The sequence below is a fragment of the Nelumbo nucifera genome, chromosome 1, assembly GCF_055504915.1.
Source record: "Nelumbo nucifera cultivar China Antique chromosome 1, China Antique-T2T, whole genome shotgun sequence".
NCBI classification, from domain to species: domain Eukaryota; kingdom Viridiplantae; phylum Streptophyta; class Magnoliopsida; order Proteales; family Nelumbonaceae; genus Nelumbo; species Nelumbo nucifera.
The window spans coordinates 147,913,542-147,938,349 of NC_142649.1; the positions used below are offsets into that span (position 1 = coordinate 147,913,542).

The 24,808-nt window shown below is 42.6% G+C and overlaps 1 protein-coding gene across 1 annotated transcript in view; it reads left to right on the plus strand.

Annotated features, from left to right (window-relative positions):
• Positions 1-24,808, plus strand: part of LOC104588054 (Nodulin MtN21 /EamA-like transporter family protein) — a 72,765-nt gene that overhangs the window by 44,812 nt on the left and 3,145 nt on the right. Inside the window, exons 5-7 of the mRNA XM_010245860.3 lie at positions 18,332-18,391; positions 20,443-20,596; positions 21,040-21,106. Of these exons, the coding sequence (XP_010244162.1) occupies positions 18,332-18,391; positions 20,443-20,596; positions 21,040-21,106 (281 nt within the window). The remainder of the gene's footprint in view (positions 1-18,331; positions 18,392-20,442; positions 20,597-21,039; positions 21,107-24,808) is intronic.

Consider the following 24,808-nt stretch of genomic DNA (forward strand, 5'->3'; position numbering starts at 1 on the left):
TTTTACTCCAAAATTTAGATATTTTTGCATGGTCCGCGGCCGAAATGCCCGGTATTGACCCTAGTCTTATAACTCACAAACTTAACACTGACCCTTTAGTCAGACCCGTTAGACAGAAGAAACGGAACTTAGCCCCGGAGCGCTGGAAAGCGGTCGACGAGGAAGTCGAAAAGCTCCTCGCGGCAGACTTCATAAGGGAAGTCCATTACCCGAACTGGGTGGCCAACCCTGTGCTGGTGAAAAAGGCGAACGGCAAGTGGCGCATGTGCGTCGACTACACCGACCTGAACCGAGCTTGCCCGAAAGACTGCTTCCCCCTTCCTAGGATCGACCGTCTAGTGGACGCGACCTCGGGACACGAATTGCTAAGTTTCCTGGATGCCTACTCAGGCTACAACCAAATCCGGATGGACCAGTCCGACGAGGAAAAAACCAGCTTCGTAACCGAATTCGGTATATACTGTTATAAGGTCATGCCCTTCGGGTTAAAAAACGCCGGGGCGACCTTCCAAAGACTTGTAAATAAGCTGTTTCGGCCCCTGATCGGCACAAAGATAGAGTGCTATGTAGACGACATGGTCGTCAAAACACAGTTTTCACAAGAATTAATACAAGACTTAGATTCTGTCTTCCAAATCCTGCGTCGGTATAACATGAAATTAAACCCCAACAAATGCGTCTTCGGCGTCACCTCGGGCAAGTTCCTGGGCTACGTTGTCAATCGACGTGGCATCGAGGCCAACCCAGACAAAATACAAGCCATCCTAGATATGAGACCACCTCGGAAAATAAAAGAAGTCCAAAGGCTGAACGGCCGCATAGCCGCCCTGAGCCGCTTCATGTCCAAGTCGGCAGACCGCTGCCTACCCTTCTTCAAAGCAATCAAAGGCCAAGGGTTCGAGTGGACCCAAGACTGTCAGCTCGCGTTTGACGAGCTAAAAGGCTACCTCGCCAAAGTACCAACCTTAGCTCGGCCCGAGGAAGGCGAAGTCTTGGAGCTGTACCTCTCGGCCAGCGACGAGGTAGTCATTTCGGTACTAGTAAAGGAGGCAGACCGGGTCCAACGACCCATATATTATGTTAGCAAAATCTTGCAGGGAGCAGAGACAAGGTACCCGCAGATAGAAAAACTAGCGTATGCTCTGGTGATAGCAGCACGGAAACTCCGCCCGTACTTCCAGGCCCGCACCGTCATCGTCCGGACCGACAAACCTCTGAGACAAGTTTTACTCAAACCCGAGGTTTCCGGCCGGCTGACGAAGTGGTCCATCGAGCTCAGCGAGTACGATGTCCAGTATAAGCCAAGAACTGCCATCAAGGCCCAAGCCTTGGCAGATTTTATTGCAGAATGCACGTTTAGCCTCGAAGCCCCTGAGCCGGTAGAGCCCGAGATCCCCAGTTCGGGCGAACTCGGAGCTCCCGAGCCAAACGAGTCCGAACCCCGTGAAGTAGCAGCCAGTATGGCATCCCTCCTGGTTAGACCTAGCGCGAACTGGGAGGAGGAGCCCTGGATCCTTCACGTAGATGGCTCCTCGAACCAACAAGGCAGCGGGGCTGGAATAGTGCTACGCGGCCCGGGCGGAACAAAACTGGAATACGCACTACGCTTTGAGTTCGCGGCGTCCAACAACGAGGCAGAATACGAGGCACTGATAGCCGGGCTAAACCTAGCGCGCAAGGTCGGAGCAAAGCACGTGGTTATCTGCAGTGATTCCCAGCTCGTGGTCAACCAAGTTACAGGCGAGTACGAAGCACGCGAACTCACTATGATTGCGTACTTGGCAAAAGTAAAGGAAGCCCTGCTGAACTTCCAATCACACTTCATCAAGCAAATCCCGAGGTCAGAGAACGCCGAGGCCGACGCCCTGTCCCGACTGGCTAGCACGAGCCACAACGCCAGAAGAACCGTGTACGTAGAGGACTTATCTCGGCCCAGCATTCTCGGTGGGGCAGAAGAGGTCGCTCCCGTCATCGAAGCAGAGCCGAGCTGGATCGACCCACTCGCGAGCTTCCTGTTAGACGGAACCCTCCCCGCGGACCGCAACGCAGCCAAAAGGATGCAGCGCCAGGCAGCCAAATACGTCATGATAGACGAACGGTTGTACCGACGATCCTACACGCTCCCCTATCTGCGATGCTTGCGCCCATCTGAAGCCGAGCTGGTACTCCGCGACATCCATGAAGGCTTGTGCGGCGGACACCTGGGGGGCAGAGCCCTCGCCCAAAAGGCACTTCGACAAGGATACTACTGGCCAACGATGAAGGTAGAGGCAATCGAGCTCGTCAGAAAATGCGGCAAGTGTCAGAAGCACGCCAGCATCCACCACCAGCCCGCTGCCGACCTCAAATACCTCACCAGTCCATGGCCCTTCGCCCAATGGGGCATCGACCTCCTGGGGCCATTCCCACCAGCGACAGGCGGGAGGAAATTCCTAGTAGTGGCAGTAGATTATTTCACAAAATGGATAGAAGCCGAACCCCTGGCAATAGTTACAGCCCGAAACATACAAAACTTCTTTTGGAAGAACATCGTATGTCGCTTCGGGCTACCTCGGGTACTGATCTCCGACAATGGCAAACAGTTCGAAGACATCAAGTTCCAAGAATGGTGCCAAAGTATGGGAATTAGTCAGAACTTCACATCGGTCGCACACCCGCAGGCAAATGGCCAAACGGAAGTAATGAACAGAGCCATCCTCCGCGGACTAAAAACACGATTGGACCGGGCCAAAGGTTTGTGGGCAGACGAACTACCAAGTGTTTTATGGGCACACCGAACCACGGAAAAGACCGCCACGGGTGAGACCCCCTTTAACCTCACCTATGGCACCGAAGCAGTGATCCCGGCGGAAATCGAAGTGCCTACGTTACAACTAGAAGCGTACGACGAACGGACAAACGAGGGCGAGTTGCGCACCAACCTCGACCTACTGGACGAAGTGAGAGACCTCGCGCACATCCGAACTGCGGCTTACCAACAAAAGGTAGCTCGGTACTACAACGCGCGAGTAAAAAAGAGGAACTTCCGCGTCGGCGACCTGGTTCTCCGTAAGGTCATGGTGCCCGAAACCGGCGTAGGGAAACTGGGACCGAACTGGGAAGGACCCTACAGAGTAACGAAAACACTCGGTGGGGGAGCGTACGAGCTCGGAACCCTAGAAGGGAAACAAGTACCCCGAGCATGGAACATTGTCAACTTGAGAAGGTACTATCTATAGGCCACCAAAGCAACTACGCCGAAGTCATTTCATTAAACAGACGGACCGAAATGGTCAGTTCGGCAAAAAATATAAGCTCGAAGACACCAGTACATGAACAAAGAGACGTTTCATTTCAAAACAAGTGTACATTTCATTTCATTACATTTTACAAGCCCGGAGCTACTTCATCGTTATCAGAAGCCTCTCCGACAACGCCCGAAGGACCTGCCTCCCCCTCGGAGTCTGGTTCGGCATCCGCGGCATTAGCCATCTCCGGAGTGATGCGCGAAGTGGATATGGCGCTGGTATCAAGGTCGGGGTACGTATTCCGGATCATCCACCGACTTAGCTTGAAACCCCTCCTGTAGGAGTCTACCATCAGGTCATCGAAATCTGGCGAAGCAATGTAATCACTAACAGCCTTCTTCGCGTCTTCGATGCCCTGAGAGAAGATCTGAGTCCTCTCCCTGATATCCTCCTGAAGATATTCGACCTGGTGCTCCAAGTCCAGCTTCATTTCCGCCATGCGCTGCACCACCACCCCCATGGCCTCGGCATCCCTCTGAGACCTCGCCTGCCTAGACCGCGCACGGCGAGCAGCAGCATCAGCAGCGCGAGCATTCTCCTCGGCAGTCCGGGCATTCTCCTCGGCAGCCCGAGCAGCCTCCTCGGCAGCTCGCGCCTGCCGCGAGCATTTCTCCACCTGGTTCGCCAAGGCGTGAATGGAGGAGTTCACCTATCAAAGGAAAAGGAGATCAGAGAAACGAATGAAAAAATAGAAGCTAAGCACGGAGGCAGGCCACTTACCACCATGGCATGAGTAACGGCACGGCAGGCCACTTGGTGCAGAGGGAGCTCGGTCCACGCCGCGACTTCCTCAGGAAACGTCGCCTCCCTACTCCGTTGAAGAGCATGCACGGGCGACAGCACGCTCCTGAAGTCCTCCGGGACCTCCGAGCCCGACGGCCCAGCTCGCATATGAGCGGACTCGGAATAAGCGGGAGCCCCCGTGTGTGTGGTTTCAGCATAAGGAGCCCCCGCCGGCCCCTGCATGGGAGGAACCATCTCGGGCTCCTCTGCCGGGCAGTCCGGCACCTCGGGCTCCGCAGCCCGGGATGGCTCGGCGCGAGCTCGCTTGGCCACCCGCTTTCTCCTCTTCATCCCCTCGAATAAGTGCGCACCTCGTGACCCTCGTGAATCCATTGTACCTGCGAAAAGGAGTTCGGCATCAGTAAGACGTAAGCGAAGAACAAGACAAGATCACTAGGGAAAGAACCTACCCGAACTAAGGCCCGCAGCAATAAGCGTGGCCTCCGTCAGATACCATTGGCAATCCAGCCCAAGCCGCGCCCATTGCCGAAGGCCCTCCGCCGTCTCCTCATCAAGTGTGACGCCGGAATCAGGAGCGGCCACCCCCCAGCCGGTCTGAAACGGCCACCCCATCGCACTTCGCACCCCGAAATAGTCTCGCTTCCACGCCGGGACCTTATTGGGGAGTCCGTGTAAGAGCTTGAAGCCTGGGCGAGGGGACAGGTAGTATGCCCGCCTACGCCCAGGGAGGGGACCCACTTGCTTTTTCAACATCAAGATAGAAGAAAAAATCTCCAGATCCAGAGGGAAGTTCTCGTCGCAAAATAAAGAGATCGTTCCCACTAAGTTCCTAATAGAGTTCGGGTGAAGCTGGCCAACCGTCACACCGAAGTGGTTTAGGACCTCGACAACAAGAGGGTGGAAGGGCAGTCGCAGCCCCGTGGCATGCTGTTCCCGGAAAATCACCATCTCATCGGGGCCATGTTCCCAAGGAAAGCTCCCCGTTGGGATAAAATAACCGTACTCACTGGGCAAGTTATAGTAGTCTACGAGGGTTTGAAGTTCGTCAAGCGTCATGGTCGAAGGGCCGAACTGATCTACAACCCGGCCACGGCGGGAGGTGGATGCCGACCTACCCGAAGCACCTCGGGTGGTAGGCCCAACCCCTCCCTCAGGACCTACATCGGGCTCGCTCGAACTACCGTGGGACGCAAACTGGTTCGTGGAACCCACATCAGACCCGCTTGAAAAGTCTGAACCATCCAAACCGGACATCGCGAAACGGAACGAGACTCCAAAAAAGATACTCACCCGGGAAGAAGACAAGCAAGACCTAAGACGCGAGCTGAAAAGCTTGGACGCGAGCTGAAAAGCCTGGACGCAAGCTGAAAAGCCTGGACGCGAGCTGAAAAGCCTGGACGCGAGCTGAAACTTAAGGCGCGAGCTGAAACTTAAGGCGTGAGCTCAAGATATACGACAATAGCAGGGACGGGCCCCCCCCCCCCTGTGCACTATTTATATCCACAGCGTACGGAAAGCGACGGCCCAGATCAAAGCCAGTCCAACGGCCCACAACCGCGCTAGGACGCACGTCTTCCAAAAAACCAATCGGCGCACGTCTTTTAGAGACTGACGGAACGTCGCGCACGTCTTGTCAGAGGACAGGTGTCGGCACGCGTCTTCCGGAAACTGACGGAGCAACGGCGCACGTCCCCTCGCAATAAAAGCGTCTGCAGCGTAACTCTCGAATAACTGACATCACGACTTCCGAACGCGCGCCCCTTTTTGAAAATCAAATTGGAGCGAGCGCGCTCAGTACGGACCAAAACCCTCCCACTACCTTGCAAACTCCCTGCGCCAAGACGGAACCGTTGTCACAGGGAGTGGGGGGCAATTGATGAAGGGAAATTTGGCCCGGCCTCGCGATCGCCCAACACGTGGCAAAGACAAGCAACTCGGGACAGTAGAGCACCCAAAGCAAACATCGGAAGCAAGTCCGAACTCACTACCGAGCCCGAACTCCAGACCGCTGTACTTAGTCCGAGCTCTTTGTTAAGAGCGAGCTCCCTGTCAAAGGTCCGAGCTCCCTAAAACCAGAGCTCCCCAAGTCCGAGCTCGGTACCAGGAGCCCGAGCTCGCTAAATCCGAACTCCCTACTAGGAGCCCGAGCTCCCTGATTAAGAGCGAGCTCCCTGTCAAAGGTCCGAGCTCCCTAAAACCAGAGCTCCCCAAGTCCGAGCTCGGTACCAGGAGCCCGAGCTCGCTAAATCCGAGCTCCCTACTAGGAGCCTGAGCTCCCTGTCAAGAGCGAGCTCCCTATTGAGAACCCGAGCTCCCTGCAAGGAGCACGAACTATACTGGGCCCCAAGCCTCACAAAGCTGGCCCGAGCTGACCCGTGACAGCTCGGAACCCTCCAAACCGAACTCAAGGCACCTCGCTCGCCACTCCAACACTTCACTTCCAAATCACCAGGCCAGCCAAAACATACCCGACACCAAGGACGTCTTTATCCAAGGGCGACGTACTTGACTGATTTGGGATCTGACGCCTGACAGCCGCATTTCAAACGGCATCCTGCCACCGCCACCTGCAACCGTCGTCACTAGCCGCAGAGACGGCTCCGACAAAAGGAACAGTGGCGGTTCTGTCCGACCAGAGGAAATGACACCCGAACTGGCAGGAGTTCAGAAGTAATCATGCCCGACCTGACGGAGGCCTGGAAGTGAGTGCGCGAGGTGGTTATAAAAGGCTTCTACCCCCCAGGGACGAGGTAGGCTAACTCTCGCGCTATCTGGTTATTCTTGCCTTTGAAGGATTCTAACTTAAGCTTCGGAGCCCTTACGCCGGGTTCTCCCCGGGGCTTCTCTTCTCCTCCCGTTTCAGGTCCCTGTTACTCGGTTCAGAGGCAAGATCATCGACAGCTAAGACCGGCCAGATCGTGCATCATCAGAGTGGGTGATTCTCTCGGAGCTGAGATCCATGCAGTTATGGAAGGTTTCCAGAAAACTAGGGAGATGAATTTTAGAAAACTTATAATTAAAGGAGACTCGGAGGTGGTGGTTGGGTGGCTGAACAAAGAAGAGAGTGGTTTATGGAGTTATAGTAACTTGAAGAGGAAATTCAGATGGCTGGTTCGAGAAATGGAAGTTAAAATCTGTTGGGTAAAAAGATCAGCTAATTCTTTTGCTGATGGGTTAGCTAAACAAGGGGTGGACAGGGATGTCATGTTTTGGGCACAGATATAATTTAATTTTTCTCTTCTTATGTTCTCTCTTTCTCTCTTGTTTGTTCTGTTGGGGCTCATAATGTAGTTGGAAGATAAGAAAGTTTGTCTTCTTCTTTGTAATTATTGTGATAATTAATGAATTGTGTTATTGATAAAAAAAATGGTATTAGTTACTTTGACCGACCCCTTCCTATCAATGGGAAGATGGGAACCATCAGCTATAGAGATTCTATCTAAACCAAAGCATAGGTGGTAGGAAGAAAAAAGTGTGGAAATGTTGGTCGTATGTTCTAAGGCTCCTGAGTCTATAATCCAGGGAGGTCCCCCTTGTAGTGGAGATATAATTTGCAGTAGGATATGAACTATTTGTATGAACAAATGAAGTAGTATGACTAGCTCTAGACTTATTTGCACCTTTCTGTCCACCCAGTGAATAATTGGAGCCAATTGTATATCTTTGGCTCAAATACTACTCATATCTCTCCAACTCAGCCTTAATTGTGACTATTGCAACTGACTCTATAGAGGCTGGTGTTAGAGGTCCAAATGGCTCTCTAGTCACTATCATATTAGCATTCCCCTTCTTATTTCTAAGTTGTTGAATTTTGGGCTGATATAACATGTTTTTTTATTTACATAGCATAGTTAGGGAGTTGGCCTTAGGCCCATTAGTTTATGTTTTAAGTTAAGAGTGTTTTTAAGTTCTCACAAGTTGCCAATTTACTAAGGGCATACTTGTCTTTGTACTCTCTTTTATTTATGAGTATATAATCTAATGAAAGGGGCAGCCAGACCTAATTCTGAGCTTCTCCCATTCTCTTCTACCTCTTATCTCTCTCTTTCTTAGCTGAAACATTTTCTCCTCTTTCTTTTCTTCTTTCTTTTACAGCTTTTATATCAAAACAGGTTGTCCAAACCTTTCTACTTGGTATCAGAGCAAGTTTAAACATTTCTTGAGCTGCTCCATCGTGCAGCCTAGATCGGCCAACTGCATGATAAGGTAAAGGGCTGATCAAAGACTTCAGGTAAGCCCAGTTTTTGGATTTTATGGTGGAACTGCAATCCCTTGTAGCTGGTCTAGGGTTTTACACCAAAATCAGGAATAATTGGAGAAAGGGGGATGTTATGTTTGTGGATTTCTCTATTGCCAACTTCATAGTGGATTTCTGTTCCTCCTTCGCCTGTGGACATAGGCTATAAGCCGAACCACGTAAATCTGTGTGTGTTCTCTGTGCTTGTTTCTCTTTATCTCTACTTTTACTTTCAGTTTGGGTGCCATTCGAATCTGTTTTCTTGGGTTTTTCCGCAATAGGGGAGAGTCCTATTTTAGTAGGACTTCAATTTTGACCTAGGAAGTGGCACTCTAGTTTTCTAGGGTTCCTTGAGGTTTTCTGAAGGGGGTGGTTCAAGTCCTAGCCTCTTTGGAGGAAGGGGCTTCTAGGGTTCCAAGAGGGTATTTGAGGTTTCTAAAGGAGATAAATACCTTCCTTTTCATCTCAAATTGATTTCCTAATCTATTCTGAGAGTTATAGAGGGTTGTGGAGTTGGAAACAAATTTTCAAGAGAAATGAGATTCGGGGGGAGGAGGTACTGGAGACCTCTTTGGGGCCGGAACCATCACTACAGTCAAGTTGGATGGTACAAACTACTTAGAATGGTCACAATATGCAAAGATGACCATTGGTGCTCGTGGGAAGTTGGGGTATGTCACCATTGAGGAAAAGAAACCCGAAACTAACCATTCCCGATGGGTACAAGAGAACTACATGGTGATGACTTGGCTGCATAATTCCATGTTGCTCCATATAAGAACTTTTTATGGGCTAACACAACTAAGGAGATTTGGGATGGAGTAGCAAAAACCTATTCATAGAATGAAAATGTTGCTAGAACCTATCAGTTGATAAACTAGGTGATTGCTACTAGGCATGGAGATAAGTCTGTTGCTATTTGTTTTTCAGCCCTAAAAACCTTATGGTAGGAGATAGATCATTTGGAGACTGTGGTTGGGAAAGTAGCAAAGATGCAACAACTTATCAGAAGTTGGTAAAAAAGAATAGGGTTTTTTGAGTTTTTAGCTGGACTTAACCCTGAGTATGATATTGCATGACAACATATTCTTTTCCGAGACAGTGTAACTCTCACTCAAGCATATGCCTTTGTTTAGAGAGGAGAGTAGGAGGAATGTGATGATGAGGAACCCAGGCCTTGAGCATTCAACTATGGTTAGCACAGTGAAGCCTAAGCCAAGTGGGGATAAGGGTGGAAATGAACCAAGGAAGGACAAAAGGGATCTGATCTGTGACTACTGTAAGAAACCCAAACATACCAGAGATACCTATTAGAAGCTTTACCCACACCTTGTAGCAAGCTGACTCAGAAATAAGAAGGGAAATGTGAATATGGCAGTGATTGGTGATTTATCAGGGCCATCTACTACAACCTCTCTAGAATCTGTTGCAGCAGCTATAGTGAGGGCCTAATTGGGGAGATATGGGCAGTTCCTGAATCAGAAGGGTACAACCAGTTCCAACTCATTATCAAGTAGACAGCAAGGTGCAGGTGGATCAGGAGGTAGTCATTCTACCTTGTTTGCACACATAAGTAGTTCACATGCCACTACAAATTATGTATCCACTACAAGTAAAGGGGGACCTCCCTAGATTATAGACTCAGGAGCCTTAGAACATATGACCAACATTTCCACCATTTTCACTTCATACCACCTCTTCTCTAGCAGAGATAAGAGTTTCCATAGCTGATGGATCACATGTTCCCATTGCTGGGAAAGGATATGTTAGGATAACTGATATCATTACCCTACCTTCTGTCCTTCATGTTCCTAGACTGAGCACTAATCTTTTATCTATTAGTAGCTTGACAAAGAATTTGAACTGTTCTGTGATTTTTACCCTTGGTCATTGTGTTTTGTAGGATCTGGAATCAAAGAGAACGATTGGGAGTGGTTGTGAGGTGAATGGAATCTATCTTCTTGATGTGCTTCCTCAGTCATTAGAGTAATCATGTTAGTAGGAGTATTGAGTTAGAGTCAGTGGGTCATATTATGCTTTGGCATAATCAGTTAGGACATTTGTCTTTTGCTTCTTTGCGTTTTTTGTTTCTCAAATTGTTCGAGTCTGTCAATTTGTCCAGTTTGGAGTGTGAGGGCTGTCAACTTGGAAATCATTGTAGACATTCCTTTAAAGCAAGTAATAAAAGATGTTCTTCTAGTTTTGATATTGTTCATACTGATGTGTGGGGGCCATACCATGTTTCCTCTATGGGTGGCTATCGGTATTTTCTTCTATTTGTGGATAATTATTCTCGGTACTCTTGGATATATTTGATGAGATCCTATGATGAGGTACCGTCTTTGGTTCAACAATTCCACCAGATGCTGTTGACACAGTTTGGGGTATGAGTGAAAGTGTTTAGATCTGACAATGCCAGGGAAAACTTTGGAAAAAACCTGTCATTATACCTATTGAAGCATGGAATTATCCATCAAAGCATTTGTACATATACTCCACAACAGAATGGTGTAGCAGAAAGGAAGAACAGACATATTGTGGAAGTAGCAAGAAGCATGATGTTGAGCTCTACAGTTCTAGTTCATTTTTGGGGTGATGCAGTTCTTATAGCAGTGTTCTTGATTAATCGGGTGCCTTCTCGTGTTCTTGGATATAGCACTCCATTCAGGGGTGTTTGGATATAGTTCTTATAGCAATGTCTCCTGAGGGGGAGACATTCCATATTCCTCTAGGGGTGTTTGGATGTGTATGCTTTGTCCATGTTCTTGGTCTTCATCGCTCAAAGCCGGATCTTAAGGCGAAGAAGTGTGTCTTCCTTGGGTATGCAGGAAATCAGAAGGGGTATTGTTGTTATGATCCAGTCTCCGAGAGTCGGTATGTTACTATGGATGTCACCTTTTTTGAGCCCACACCTTTCTTTTCAAGGGGAGTGTTTTGGAGAAGGAAGTGAGCAATCTATACCACTTCCTATTCCAACTCCTTTGTCTACTCCAGTGTCTGACCTACCTATCTCACCCACTTTGCCACCTCCATTGTGTCCTGCCTCTCAGTGTTTTAAACGACAATGCCTACGACAGCACGGGGAGGTTGATTCCATAGTAGAGGAACCCACGTCACTCCCTATTGGCTCATTGGAGATTCCAAGTTCGACTGACACAGACCCAGGTATGCCTCTTGTTCCCCCTGATGGTTTAGTTCTTATTGATACTACTACCCCTGCTCCTAACGCCATTGTAGATGACCTTGATCTCCCTATTTCCCTTAGAAAAGGGAAGAGGAAGTGCACTAATTACATCTTACACTATATTTCCTACAGTGGATTATCCCCTTCCTACCAGGCCTTCCTTTCCTCCCTTGACTTTGTGTCTATACCCATGAGTGTTAGTGAGGTTCTCTCTAAGCCTGAATGGAAGATACCTATGTAGAAGGAAATGAAAGCAGTGGCAAAAGGTTCAAGGCGATGAGTTTATACAGTGAAGTACAAGGCTGATGGGAGTATAGAAAGGTACAAGGCGAGGCTATTTGCAAAAGGGTATACTCATACTTATGGCATAGATTACTTGGAAACTTTTGCACCAATGGAAAAGATGAGTTCAGTTTGGATTCTTCTATCTATGCAGGTTGAAGAAGTCCCTATATGGTTTAAAGCAATCACCTAGAGCTTGGTTTGACAGATTTAGACGTGCATTGGTTATATTTGGCTATACTCAAACTCAATCAGATCATACTCTTTTTGTGAAGAGGAGGGGGTCACTGGTGCCAGTTTTGATAGTGTATGCTAATGACATTGTAGTTACAGGAAATGATTTGAGTGGCCGTGAAGAAGAATCTGCACAAAGAGTTTGAGATTGAGGATCTTGGGGAGCTGAAGTACTTTCTGGGCATTGAAGTGGCAAGGTCCAAGCATGGGATCTTCATCTCACAGAGGAAGTATGTTCTAGATCTACTATAGGAGACAGGAAAGCTTGGGGCAAAGGCAGCTGATACCAATGTTTTAAAAGGCGTGGGAGGCATATGCCTAGAGGTGCGCCTCTAGGCGAGGCGCTCCCAAAACACCCCGAGGTGTACGCCACATGCGCTTTTTTCATGAGGCGTGCTAGAGGTGTATGCCTCATTCACCTCATGCACATCTTATATAAAAAGACAAAAAAAAGAAAAAAGAAAAGAAAGGGAAGGGAAAGAAAAAGAAAGAGAAGAAAAAAAGAGAAAATGAAAGAAAAGAAAAGAAAAGGAAAGGGAAGAGAAGAAAAGATAAGGGGAAAGAAAGTGGTTTGCCCCCTTCCTCTTCATCCTCCCCCCCTTCCTCCTCCTAACCCCCCTCCTCTTAAGGAGGCTTACGCCTCTTGCGTTTTGAACTACTTCTCACGCCTCTAGGTAGTGGAACGCCTCGCATCACCCTTCCGCGTTTTAAAACGTTGGTTGATACACCTATTGATCAGAACCATAGGATAAATGCTTCAAAGGGTGAACTAGTGAAGGATGTTGGAAGATATCAGAGGTTAGTGGGGCGGTTGCTATACTTATGTATGAAACGACTAGACATCTCTTATGCAGTGAGTGTGGTGAGTCAATACATGCATGCCCCACAAGTTCAGCATTGGGAGGCTATTGACAGGATACTTTCTTATTTGAAGGGACACCTAAGTAGAGGCATATTGTCTGCTGACCATGGACAGTTGAAGTTAGAGGCTTACACAAATGCTGATTTGGTAGGGTGCCTAGATGACAGGAGATCTACATTAGGAGTTTGTACTCTTGTTGGAGGTAATTTAGTTTCGTGGAAGAGTAAGAAATAGACAGTTGTGGCAAGGTCAAGTGTAGAAGCTGAATACAGAGCCATGGCACATGGTGTTTCAGAGCTCCTTTGGATCCGTTCCTTGTTAGGGGAGATTGGAATTGAGGCTGAAGAACCTATGATGCTATATTGTGACAATCAGGCAGCAATTAACATTGCCCACAACCCAGTTCAGCATGATAGGATGAAGCATATAGAAGTGGATAGACACTTTATAAGGGAAATGGTGACATCCAGAGAAGTTTTCTTACCATATGTTGCATCTAACTTGCAGCTTGCTGATGTTCTTACAAAAGGAGTTGCAAGAAACAAGCTAGAACATGATCTATGCATGTTTGGAATGTGTGACATTTATTCCCAACTTGAGGGGGAGTGTTGAGTTTTGGGCTGATATAACATGTTTTTTATTTAGATAGCATAGTTAGGGAGTTATTGGGCCTTAGGCCCATTAGTTTGTGTTTTAAGTTAAGAGTATTTTTAAGTTCTCAACAAGTAGCTGACTTACTAAGAGCATACTTGTCTCTGTACTCTCTTTTATTTATGAGTATATAATCTAATGAAAGGGGCGGCCAGACCTAATTCTGAGCTTCTCCTATTCTCTTCTATCTCTCATCTCTCTCTTTCTTAGCTGAAACATTTTCTCCTCTTTCTTTTCTTCTTTCTTTTACAGTTTTTATTAAAATGGGTTGTCCAAACCTTTCTACTTAAGCCAAACTGGTATAAGATGTGGGTGAAGCTTCCAACAAGTGTCTTTGGTATGTTTAGGCTTCTTACAATAGTTACAGACCAAATCCTTATTGTCCTCCTTCTTACTTTCACTACCACCCTTGTCCCTACCAGGCTTAGGTTTTATCATGCTAACCATAGCCGATTACTCAATGCTTAGATTGATCAACATAACATTCCTCCTACTCTCTTCTCTAGACATAAAAGAATATGCTTGAGAAAGAGTTACACTATCACAGGAAAGAACATATTGTCGTGCAATGTCATATTCAGTATTAAGTCTTAATAGGAACTCAAACACCCTATTCTTTTCTACCAGCTTCTAGTAAGTAGTAGCATCCTCCGTATCTCCCAAACCACAATCTCCAAATGGTCCATCTCCTACTACAAGGTTTTAAGAGCTAAAAAACTAGACTGCAATAGGTTTATCTCCCTGCTATGTACCAATCACTTGATTTCTCAACTGGTAAACCCTAACAATGTTCTCACCCTATGAGTAGGTCTCTGCAACTCCATCCCAAATTACCTTAGTTGTATTAGCCCATAGAAAATTCTTGCTAATATGGGATAACATAGAATTAGAAAGCCAAGTCGTCACCATGTAGTTCTCCTGCACCCTCCGGAAAGAGTTGGTCTCAAGTTTCTTTTCTTCACCAGCTACATACCCCAATTTTCCACAAGCACCAATGCCATTTTGGCTGATTGTGACCACTCCAAATAATTTGTACCATCCAACTTAATTGTAGTGGTGGTACTTGTTGCAAAAGAATCACTAGCACTGCCTACACCTAGTCCCGTGTCACCGGTAGATTTGTGTTCTACTTCATTACCCTCCATAGTTCCCAGAACAACTAGAGCTTCAACTGTAAACAAGGAAACACTCCTCGAAACAGATTGATCCCCTTTGGAAACCTCAAAAAATCTTTTAATAGCAAAAAAACTTCACTTAGAGAGATTTTTGTCTTCCCAGGAGCCGGTAGAAACAAGAGAAGGTTTCTGCTCCCTCCAAAGGTCTCAGAAAACTCCAAAAACTGAATCATCCCGTTCAGAAAACGTCAAAGATTGCAAAAGACTGGGTCAAAAACAAAGAATCCTACTACAATCAGGATTATTCTGTTATGGGCCCGGGCGTAGGATCGCGTCACGGGTCGGTCCATGGGGAAAAGCTCCTGTTTTCCCTTGTTCCTCCCCTTCCTAGCTGAACCTATCTTGGCGTCCTAGAGGGTGATTTGTCCAAGAGATCATTGAACTCTCCTTTTGCTCTCTTTCTTGACTGGAAATTTTGATATCTTTATTCAATAATTTCAGCTCCTTAAATAGGAGATTATAAGAGGTAAGAGTCCTCCTTGTAGGAAAACTCCTTGATAACTAAACTGCTTACAAATAAGATAGATAAGACTCCTAGATAAGACTCCCTAAGATAAATCAGACTCTATACTAATCCTTATTGGAACAGATAAGATAAGAGTAAGAAAGCAGATAAGATAAGGATAAGGTAAGATGAACTGTGGCTAGCTAGATAATCTGATGAGGGTCCCACGTTACTGCTGCTGCCGGCAGCGGTACTTCTTCCCCACGAATGCGTCCATAACATTACTCCCCTCCTGGACTTCGAGCTTGTCCTCAAGCTCGAAATCTGGATATGTGTCTTGGAGTTCAGTCAAGGGAATCCAGGATAGGTGGAATGATTTAGCCCTCCTGGATCGGGTTCCAATGAAGGGGGTTCATCCTCTTCGTCCTCTTGTTCCACCAGGAGGCAGAAAAGTCTCTTGCACTTGTGCCTTGTTGAGTAGAGCTCATCACAATTAAAACACTGTCCCCTCGCCCTGCGTTCTGCCATCTCAGCCCTGGACAAGTGCTTACTAGGGGGTGCAACAACGCTGCTCCCCTCACTGCCTTTTGATTTGGAATTGTGGCTCATCTATGGTTTCCGTTCTTGGCTGGCTGCTGAAGATGGAGCCATTCCGAGTGGTTCCGGGGATGCCCATGCGGATGGAGGCCTCCCCATACTGAAGGTTCCGCAGCTGAGCTGCATCTTTCGTTCGAAGGCGCGAGCTAGATTCATGGCTGTAACCAGGTTGGGGGGGTGTTGCATCTCCACATCCACCCTCAAGGGTTCTGCTAACCCTGCGGTGAACATGTCTACCTGCTGGTCCGGTCGTACCGAAGCTGCTCTGGCAAGGAGGGTCTGAAATTGGCACTGGTATTCAGCCACCGTTCTCGCCTGTTTGAGGTTGATCAGTTCACCTAACGGGTTGCTCGTCAGTGGGGGCCCAAACCTGAGGAGGCAGTAGGATTTGAATTGGGTCCAACTGAGCCCGGGTTCCTCCTGCTCCAATTTATAAAACCAGAGCTGCGCCTCCTCCGTCATGTGGAATGCGGCCAAGCTTACCTTGTCGTTGTCCCCTGTCCGTTGGTTGCAGAAGAACTGTTCGCATCTGTACAGCCATCCCAAAGGATCTCCGGCGCCGTTGTATGAAGGGATCTCCAGCCTGCTGTACTTGAGAACGACCGCGGCTACCGGGGCGCCGACCTACTATTCGCCGGACGACTCCGTCAAGTCTGGTCAGTGGTTGTTTGTGGTTACAACCCCTTCTGGATTCCTCTCCTTGTTAGAGAAATACGATTCCAGCAAGCATCGCAGCTCCCGGACATCGTCTTTGACCTCACGAACCTCCACGCTGGTTTCCACGAGCCTATGCTCCAGTTCGTGGACCCTGGATGATAGCTGCTCCAGATCTTCCATGACGGTTGGCTCTGATACCAAATTGTTATGGGCCCGGGCGTAGGATCACGTCACGGGTCAATCCACGGGGAAAAGCTCCTGTTTTCCCTTGTTCCTCCCCTTCCTAGCCGAACCTATCTTGGCGTCCTAGAGGGTGATTTGTCCAAGAGATCACCGAACTCTCCTTTTGCTCTCTTTCTTGACTGGAAATTTTGATATCTTTATTCAATAATTTCAACTCCTTAAATAGGAGATTACAAGAGGTAAGAGTCCTCCTTGTAGGAAGACTCCTTGATAACTAAACTGCTTACAGATAAGATAGATAAGACTCCTAGATAAGACTAACTAAACTGCTTACAGATAAGATAGATAAGACTCCTAGATAAGACTCCCTACTCAAGAAGGATAAAAACTCCCTAAGATAAATCAAACTCTATACTAATCCTTATTGGAACAGATAAGATAAGAGTAAGAAAGCAGATAAGATAAGGATAAGGTAAGATGAACTGTGGATAGCTAGATAATCTGATGAGGGTCCCATGTTACTGCTGCTGCTGGCGGCAGTACTTCTTCCCCACGAATGCGTCCATAACATATTCCTTCTCCATTTTTTCCTGATTTCAATGATCAACCCAAGATCAGACACATAGGGTTCTAGATCCACCAAAAAATCCAAAAACTAATCCCTTTTGAAGTCTTCGATCAGCTCTCTATCTCACAATGCAGTCAGCTGATCTAGGGATGCATGGGAGAATCCCAAAAATCCTTAGAAAATGCTCTGATACCAAGTAGAAAATTCAGAAAATATAATCAGATTTATAACAGAAATGAAAGAGAAGAAGAAGAAGAAGAAGAAGAAAGGTTCCTTGGAGAGAACAGATGTGAGAAGCCAATGATAGATGTAGCCGCACCACAAGCCAATGATAGATCTGGTTGCCCCACTCATTAACTTATATATTCACTAATTAAAACGAAATACAATGTCTAATATGCCCTTAATAGGGCAGCTGCTGTCAATAACATAAAAGAAAACATTAAACTGTTGGGCCTTGGGCCCAATAACACTAATTTAAAACATAAAACATAAACTACTAAAACCTCAAAAAATGCCTAGGGATTCTAGCTGCTATCATCTATCATGTGGTTGGGTTTACCCATTTCTGACCACATTGGCAAATGTTTCCCTTTTGTAAATCCAAGCTAATAGGCAATCATCAAGATTGAGGCATCCAAGATTCAATGGGCTTAGCACCACCTCGTTGATTTATGTTCCAAGACAGAGAAAGAGAACCAAAATTTCTCATTGATTTATGTTCTTATGAATTCTAGTTGTCACTAGTTCTTTATTGTTATCTTTGTAGAAAAAAATGCATTTTCAAATATTCTAATTTTTACTTGCTGTAGGCCTTGATTTCTGTTTTTGGTCCAATTCATTCATGTAAAGAGATATTAGATAGTTTAAACCAATTCCTTCCGTCTTACATTGGCTGATGCATAAATCTTCCTTCCCCCTTTATTATATTTTGAGATATTATACTTTTAAGATTCACCAAAGTGATTTTTCTTATAAAAGCCATTGGTACATTAGTTAATCTTTTCGTGTTTACAAAAAAATCATCTACCTTGTTCTTAAGAGAGTGAATTTATTCTTTGGCATGAGGCTTTGCTGTTTGTTCTTCCCTTTCTCTGTATTTCATACATATGGAACTGCCAAAATTTTATCTTGATTCTTTTTCTTCCTGTTTAATTCATAATTTATAAAACTTGCATTTAGTGTGGATGGAATAATTGGCATTTCTACCTCATTGACTTATCAGGACTGATTTGCAGTTTCTTTGGCTTGCTGTTCATTTTTCGACCAATACTCGTTAAACAAGGTACAAGTATAAATAGTCCCTTCTTTTGTATATTTTGAAAACCATTTTGATTCGAGAAATTACCAGTGATATAATTCCAATTTTCAGTTCCTAGTTTACATGCTGAATTTTCTTTTTTTTTCCCCTCCATATGTTTCCTGATGTTTGTTTTATTTTTTTATGTTATGCTAATATGCTATACTATCCTGTTGATTTTAAGTGGTTCAACTTTTTTTTGATCAATTTCTAAGTGGTTCAACTTGTGGATTGTATGCTTTCCTTTTCTTTAAAAAATGGATTCTTCATCCATGTATACCAACGGCTTATTGGCATGAAACCATTTCTTAACATTTATGCACCTTTTCTCTTTGGGGCATTTTTTATAGGTAATCAGAGATTTTTTTTAACAATACACATATAATGATTTAAGAAGGGCTAGAGCCCCTAAAATCTGTACAACACACCACCCTCTATGTTCAAAATCTTTTAAAACTAGGACCTATTCTATAATGAGGATGTTAGTGTCCACTTAAAGCAGAGTAAAAGTTGTCCTTTTGTCATTTAAAATTCTGGAACTCCCTTTATTCCCAAATACACCAGCAAATGGCACATGAAGCCTTAACCCATAAGAGAACCCTCCTATAACCTTGACCAAAAAAAAAAAAAAAAAACTCCTATAACCATCTATAAGGATGACCATGGAGGGATAACCTTAGGAACAGTGGAGGAGAAATCCAAGAGTACAGGGAACCAAATAACTCCCACAAAGGAGTTGTTGAGGGACAAAATAAAACTAGTAGTTTACCTTTAAACATACAACAATTGTTTCAGGTAGGAAGGCTCTATTCTTAACATGGTCAACTGTAAGCACCTTCTCAAGAAAAACCATACACATGAAAGCCTCAATCTTGGGAGGGATGTCCCATCATGATTACAACTAGCAAGAGCCGCATTGAAGAGCAAAGTGTAAATTTGCCATTGGATTTCTTCTTCCAACTGATCCCTTCTCTCCAACCAGGAATGATAGGAGCAGCTTCAAGCTTTGGAAACAGGAGAAACATTCATTAATTTCCCCATTCAACAAGGAACTAACCCTTCTAAATATAGGAGACTGGACTCTACTAACCCACCATTTGAAGAAAAGAAATCTTTAATGGATTGACTGACCTGAGAAGAGACACTATAGTCTTGGACAAAACTCAAAAAAAAAAATGTCAAAACCACTCCAGTTGTCTTTGCCAAATCTGTCTCTTGCATTATCCTAGAATCCAACTCTAAAGGGCTTTTACTCTCGAAATTCCTCCATGATTCCTTTTTCAAAGGCTAACACCATAAGATCAGTTGAGCACTTTAAATGTCAATCCAAAATGAGCTTGTCCACATTAGCCACACCGATTTTCTTCCACATGGCTGACTCCTCCCTAGAATCTCCATAACCATTTCCCCAGGAGTGCCTTATTCATAATGCCTAATTCTCGAAACATGAACCACCCACTGCATTTGAATGACACAGGTCAAATATCTTTCTATATCCTCTTCCATCCACAATGGATGTAGGTGTTTTCCCATACCCTTCAAGTAATCTATGATAATCAAAAACATTGCTATAAACTGATGCATGACATGGCTGATTTTTCTAGGGGGGACTGCTGGGCTTGTGGGCTTCACTGGTTGGTATCTTGTGTAGTCCAATCTGAAAACCTCTCTAACTTTTGAAATTTCTCCTTCCTATTTTTGTTCTTTGTGAATCTGCACCATATAATTTACTGCATGCTTTTGATCCATAATTCTGCAATATTATTGTCACTTATTTCCATTTTAAATTTTTAAATGGTATTAGTAATTTACATTTAGTTAACAAGACAAGGATATTCAATCAGGCTAAATGCAGTTCAAAGAATTCATATGTTGATAGTATGTTGTGAATTTTTAGAGCTAATTCATTGCATTATCTACAATTATCCTTGATATTAAGAGGGTATCTGCAGTTAAGAGGGGTAATTCATGCCCTTCAGATGGATTTATGTTTCTTCTCTATTGGAATTCCACATACTTAGCATGGATCTATGCAGGAAAGTTAGCTGATGGCGAGAAATCAAGCAATACGTACAGCAGTAGAGAAGGCGAAATTATATATGCACTGTTAGTTGCCATGTTTTCATCAATAACTGGTGGAATTAGCTATTGCCTTATAAGAGCCGGAGCGAAGGCATCTGATCAACCTGTGTAAGATTATCCACTTGTATTTCTGTAATAGAAAATATTTTCATGCTACTGACAGGAAAAATAAAGAAGCTTGCATGCTAAAACTATCACTACATTTTGGCAGTATAGTCTAGTGTCTATACATTGAATCAGAGTTCTTCCAATGTCATTGTTTGTTATAAGCTTTCATCAACTTCTTGTAATTTTTTTTCCTTTTTCTTTTAATTCTCAGTAAAGTATCATATCTACTTTTAAAAAGAATAGCTGAACTGAAAGGATTTTTACTTGAACATGCATTTTATCTACCACTTACCATAGAGAACCAAGAATGTCCTGAAATTTCTTCCTTGTTCACAAAGTATAGTATACCTGCTTGAATATGCTTGATTGGTTTTGTAATGTGAATAATTACTGCAAAATTTGAGGAATTTGGTTATCTTATTATAGTTTCAATCCATTCACAGGGTTACTGTTTTCTCATTTGGCTTATTGGCTACTCCTGCTGCAGCAATTTGTACCTTTGTTCTGCAGGTATATTCACATTGTTGAAATTCAATATGGTAGTAATACATTAGCACCCTTACTTTCTCAAATAAATCAAGACCTGGATACTAAATGTGTTAGTTGTAGGTACAATAAAAAAATGCAACTAAACTGAACTACCCCTGCCCAAGCTATTTAAGGCTGTGTACATGCATCTGATTAATCTAATCTTGCTATTCCACTCTTTTAATGGTTATATTTTGCATCAGATGAATCACCAGTTCTTGTCTGACTACAATGAAAACCCTTATTGGTCTTACATTGCCCTTTGTAGAAACATCAATTTGCACCAGACTATTCCTCTTTTTAGATGCAATTGATATCTAGACATGATAAAGCCTTCTCATTCCATTTCCCGGCTCTTCTGACTACAATGAAAACCCTTATTGGTCTTACATTGCCCTTTGTAGAAACATCAATTTGCACCAGACTATTCCTCTTTTTAGATGCAATTGATATCTAGACATGATAAAGCCTTCTCATTCCATTTCCCGGCTCTCTGTAAGAGTGCCCCAGTTTCTAATTTTATACATTCGTAGTTTTGCCACTTTATGCTTATTCTATGGAAGTGTTGTTTCAAAATGAATGTTCAAAGTCAAGCAGTTAGTGATTTATTTGTTATTTATTGACATTGAAGCTTGCAATGACAGTTGACGGTTGAAGATGTGATTAGTTTGTTTGTGAATTATGAATGTATTTTTTTCTTTCCTTAGCATGCTTTCTTACATCATCAACATGATAGAAGTCTCTAAATTCGAAAGCCTTATTTTACTTTACATGTAAGTTAAAAACTTTTTGATTTTGGTGGATCTGGAAAGGGGGATAACTAGTGGGGGCCCTGTGCGATGCATAGGATAATCAAAAAATTGATTAATTTTATTAATTGATAATCTAAAAGATGTCGGAGATTTTTTTCTTGTTTTTTGTTTTTTTTTTTTTTTTTTGGCAAAGTACAGAGAAGGCTTAAAAGTTGTTGCTTCATGGGGCTACAAACTGAGGGATCATCCCCCAAACCCATAAAGCCCCCCCCGTCCCCCCCAATCCTAATGCAATCTGGATTCAATGATAAGCCTCCGCTACAACCAACAGGTGACCTTACCAACCAACTAGTTGGCACTTTACAGGGGATGTTTAAAACTAAATTAATAAAAAAAGATAGAAAGAAAAAACTTGAATATGTTAAAAATCCTTAGTACAAATGTTGATATGAATAAATTACTTTTCAAAATTTTATGAATAAATTTCTGAATTGATATGAATAAACTTTTCAAAATTATTGATATGAATAAATTAACTTTCAAAAAAATTGAATTTATGATAATTAATTACTAAAAAATCAGTAAATTAGATTTTTTTTAAAATTAACTTTACCTAAATTAAATTACCAAAAACATGAAAATTAGTTTATGGAAATCACTATATTAAGATTTCCATATAAGTAACAAAAACCAATGAAAATTATCAATATTAAAATTCCTCAATGTTTTGTAGTTTAGGCTGCATTTGGAAGCGATGTAAAATTTACATCAGTTCAGTTTTGTAGGCGTTTGGAAGGAGCTTGTAATTATGATCGACGTAAAACTCCACTCTGGTTTAGATTTGTTGGTGTTTGGATGGATAGGAGTTTTACATCATGAATGAATGTACAACCTCATCAAGCATAAAGTTTTACATCGATAATCGATGTAAAAACTATCTCGATTTTATCGATGTAAAACTTTACACTTTTTACACTGGTTTTCAAAATGTAACAGTCACCTATATATATGGTTCAGTGTTAAACGTCATCAGTGTACTTTTACATTGATGACGTTGTACACCGGATCCAAACGAAGCCTTAATAATTACCAAAAACCAATGTAAATTACCAAAAATTAATTATGGAAATTATTAAAACTTTCTAATTTAATAATTTTCAAAAATATTAAATTTTCTAAATAGTTATGGAAATTATAAATATAGTTAAAATTCTTAGATAATTTTCCAATTTAATATTTAATAATTACCAAAAACCAATGTAAATGAAAATATCAATAAATAATTTTTATTACCAAAATTAATTTTCAAAATCAATAATTTTCAGAAATTACTTGAAAGTTATTGGAAATTACTAAAAATCACTAAAAATTACTTTTATGAAATATTCAAAGTAACTAATTATCTAAAAATAATTAGTTTCATAAATAATAATAATAATAAATTAATATTTAAATATCCAAAATTTTCAGTAAAATGTCATTAGTTATTAAGGTTTAATTAATTATTGATTGTTTAATAATTAATTAATTATTCAATGAATAAATTCATTTTCAAAAATATATGTATTTATGAATAATTAGTTACTAATAATATCAAAATAAATTGATTATTTTATTCATTTTAATTATCCTATACATTTAATGTTTGGGAAGTTTTACCTTTGTTATGGTAGTGAAATTAGAGGCAGGGTGAGTGGCCAAAGGCTAAGATACTGATGATGTGGCAAAATGATGGGCCTAGGTAGGATGAAGGCAAACCCGTACTGAACCCGGCTTGTTGTGTTTATTTTTATTATTTTAAAATTGAATTTAAATTAATAATTTTGACTTTATTAAATTTTAATTTATTTAGTAAATTGTTATTGATGTGTAATTTAAATTATGATATTATCATAAGCTTATTACTGTTTAAAATTTTTAATACTGTTAGAATTTGTTATTATAAATTAAGTATAATATTATTGTAATTAATTTTAACAATTATTATTATTAAAATTAAAAAAAAATTAATTTGTTTTAAATTTTCTTTTAGGTTAATCATTTTGAAATTGAAATTAAAATTTTTTACTTTATAATTATAAAATTGTTATAATTAATTATTAAATTTTATTACTTTCGTTTATTATTTCCCTTATTATATTATTTATTTTTTCTCTTCTTAGTATTTTAGATATTTTTTACTCATCTTATTTCATAGTTTAAGTTTTAAATTTAACTATTTTCAAAAAATTAAATTAAACATTATTATTTTAATACATTGATGAAAAATTAAATGCATGTATTTAGAAGGTTGAGAGATACAGAGATAGAAATAGCTAGAGAATAAGAGAGATAAGGGATGGGAAAGAGACTTTAGAATATAGTTTATTGGGCATGTGAATGTGAGATGGATTAGGAGATGTTTTAGAAGGAAGTTTTAGGTGGGGGAGATAGTTTAGGAATAAGATGATTTAGATGATTGGAAATGAGAGAGAAAGAGAGAGAGAGAGAGAGAGATTTTAGGAAGATTTTCAAGGAGAAAGGGGAGTCTTTAATTGGTTGTTTCAAAAATGACATGGAATTAAAAATAAAAAATTCAAAAAAAAAGGAGAAAAAAGATAGACTCCCTTATTTTAGTATATGTGTGTGTGCACGCGCGCTTGAAACTATTGAAATAATGGAAATGTTTCCATTTGCATGAGAGAAGCATAAATGTTTACAATGAATTGGGACCATAGTTCCATTTTGGCCTTGGCATAAATACATGTTTTAACTTAAAAACTTCTGAAAAGAATTACTGTTGTGTTAGAAGAGAAGATTAGGAGATATTTATCAGAGAGAGAGAGAGAGAGAGAGAGAGAGAGAGAGAAGATTAGGAGAATAAATAATGGTAAGCTTGGCAAGAACATGTGATTTGTTAATATCCAAATTAACTTTATTATGTACATACAAC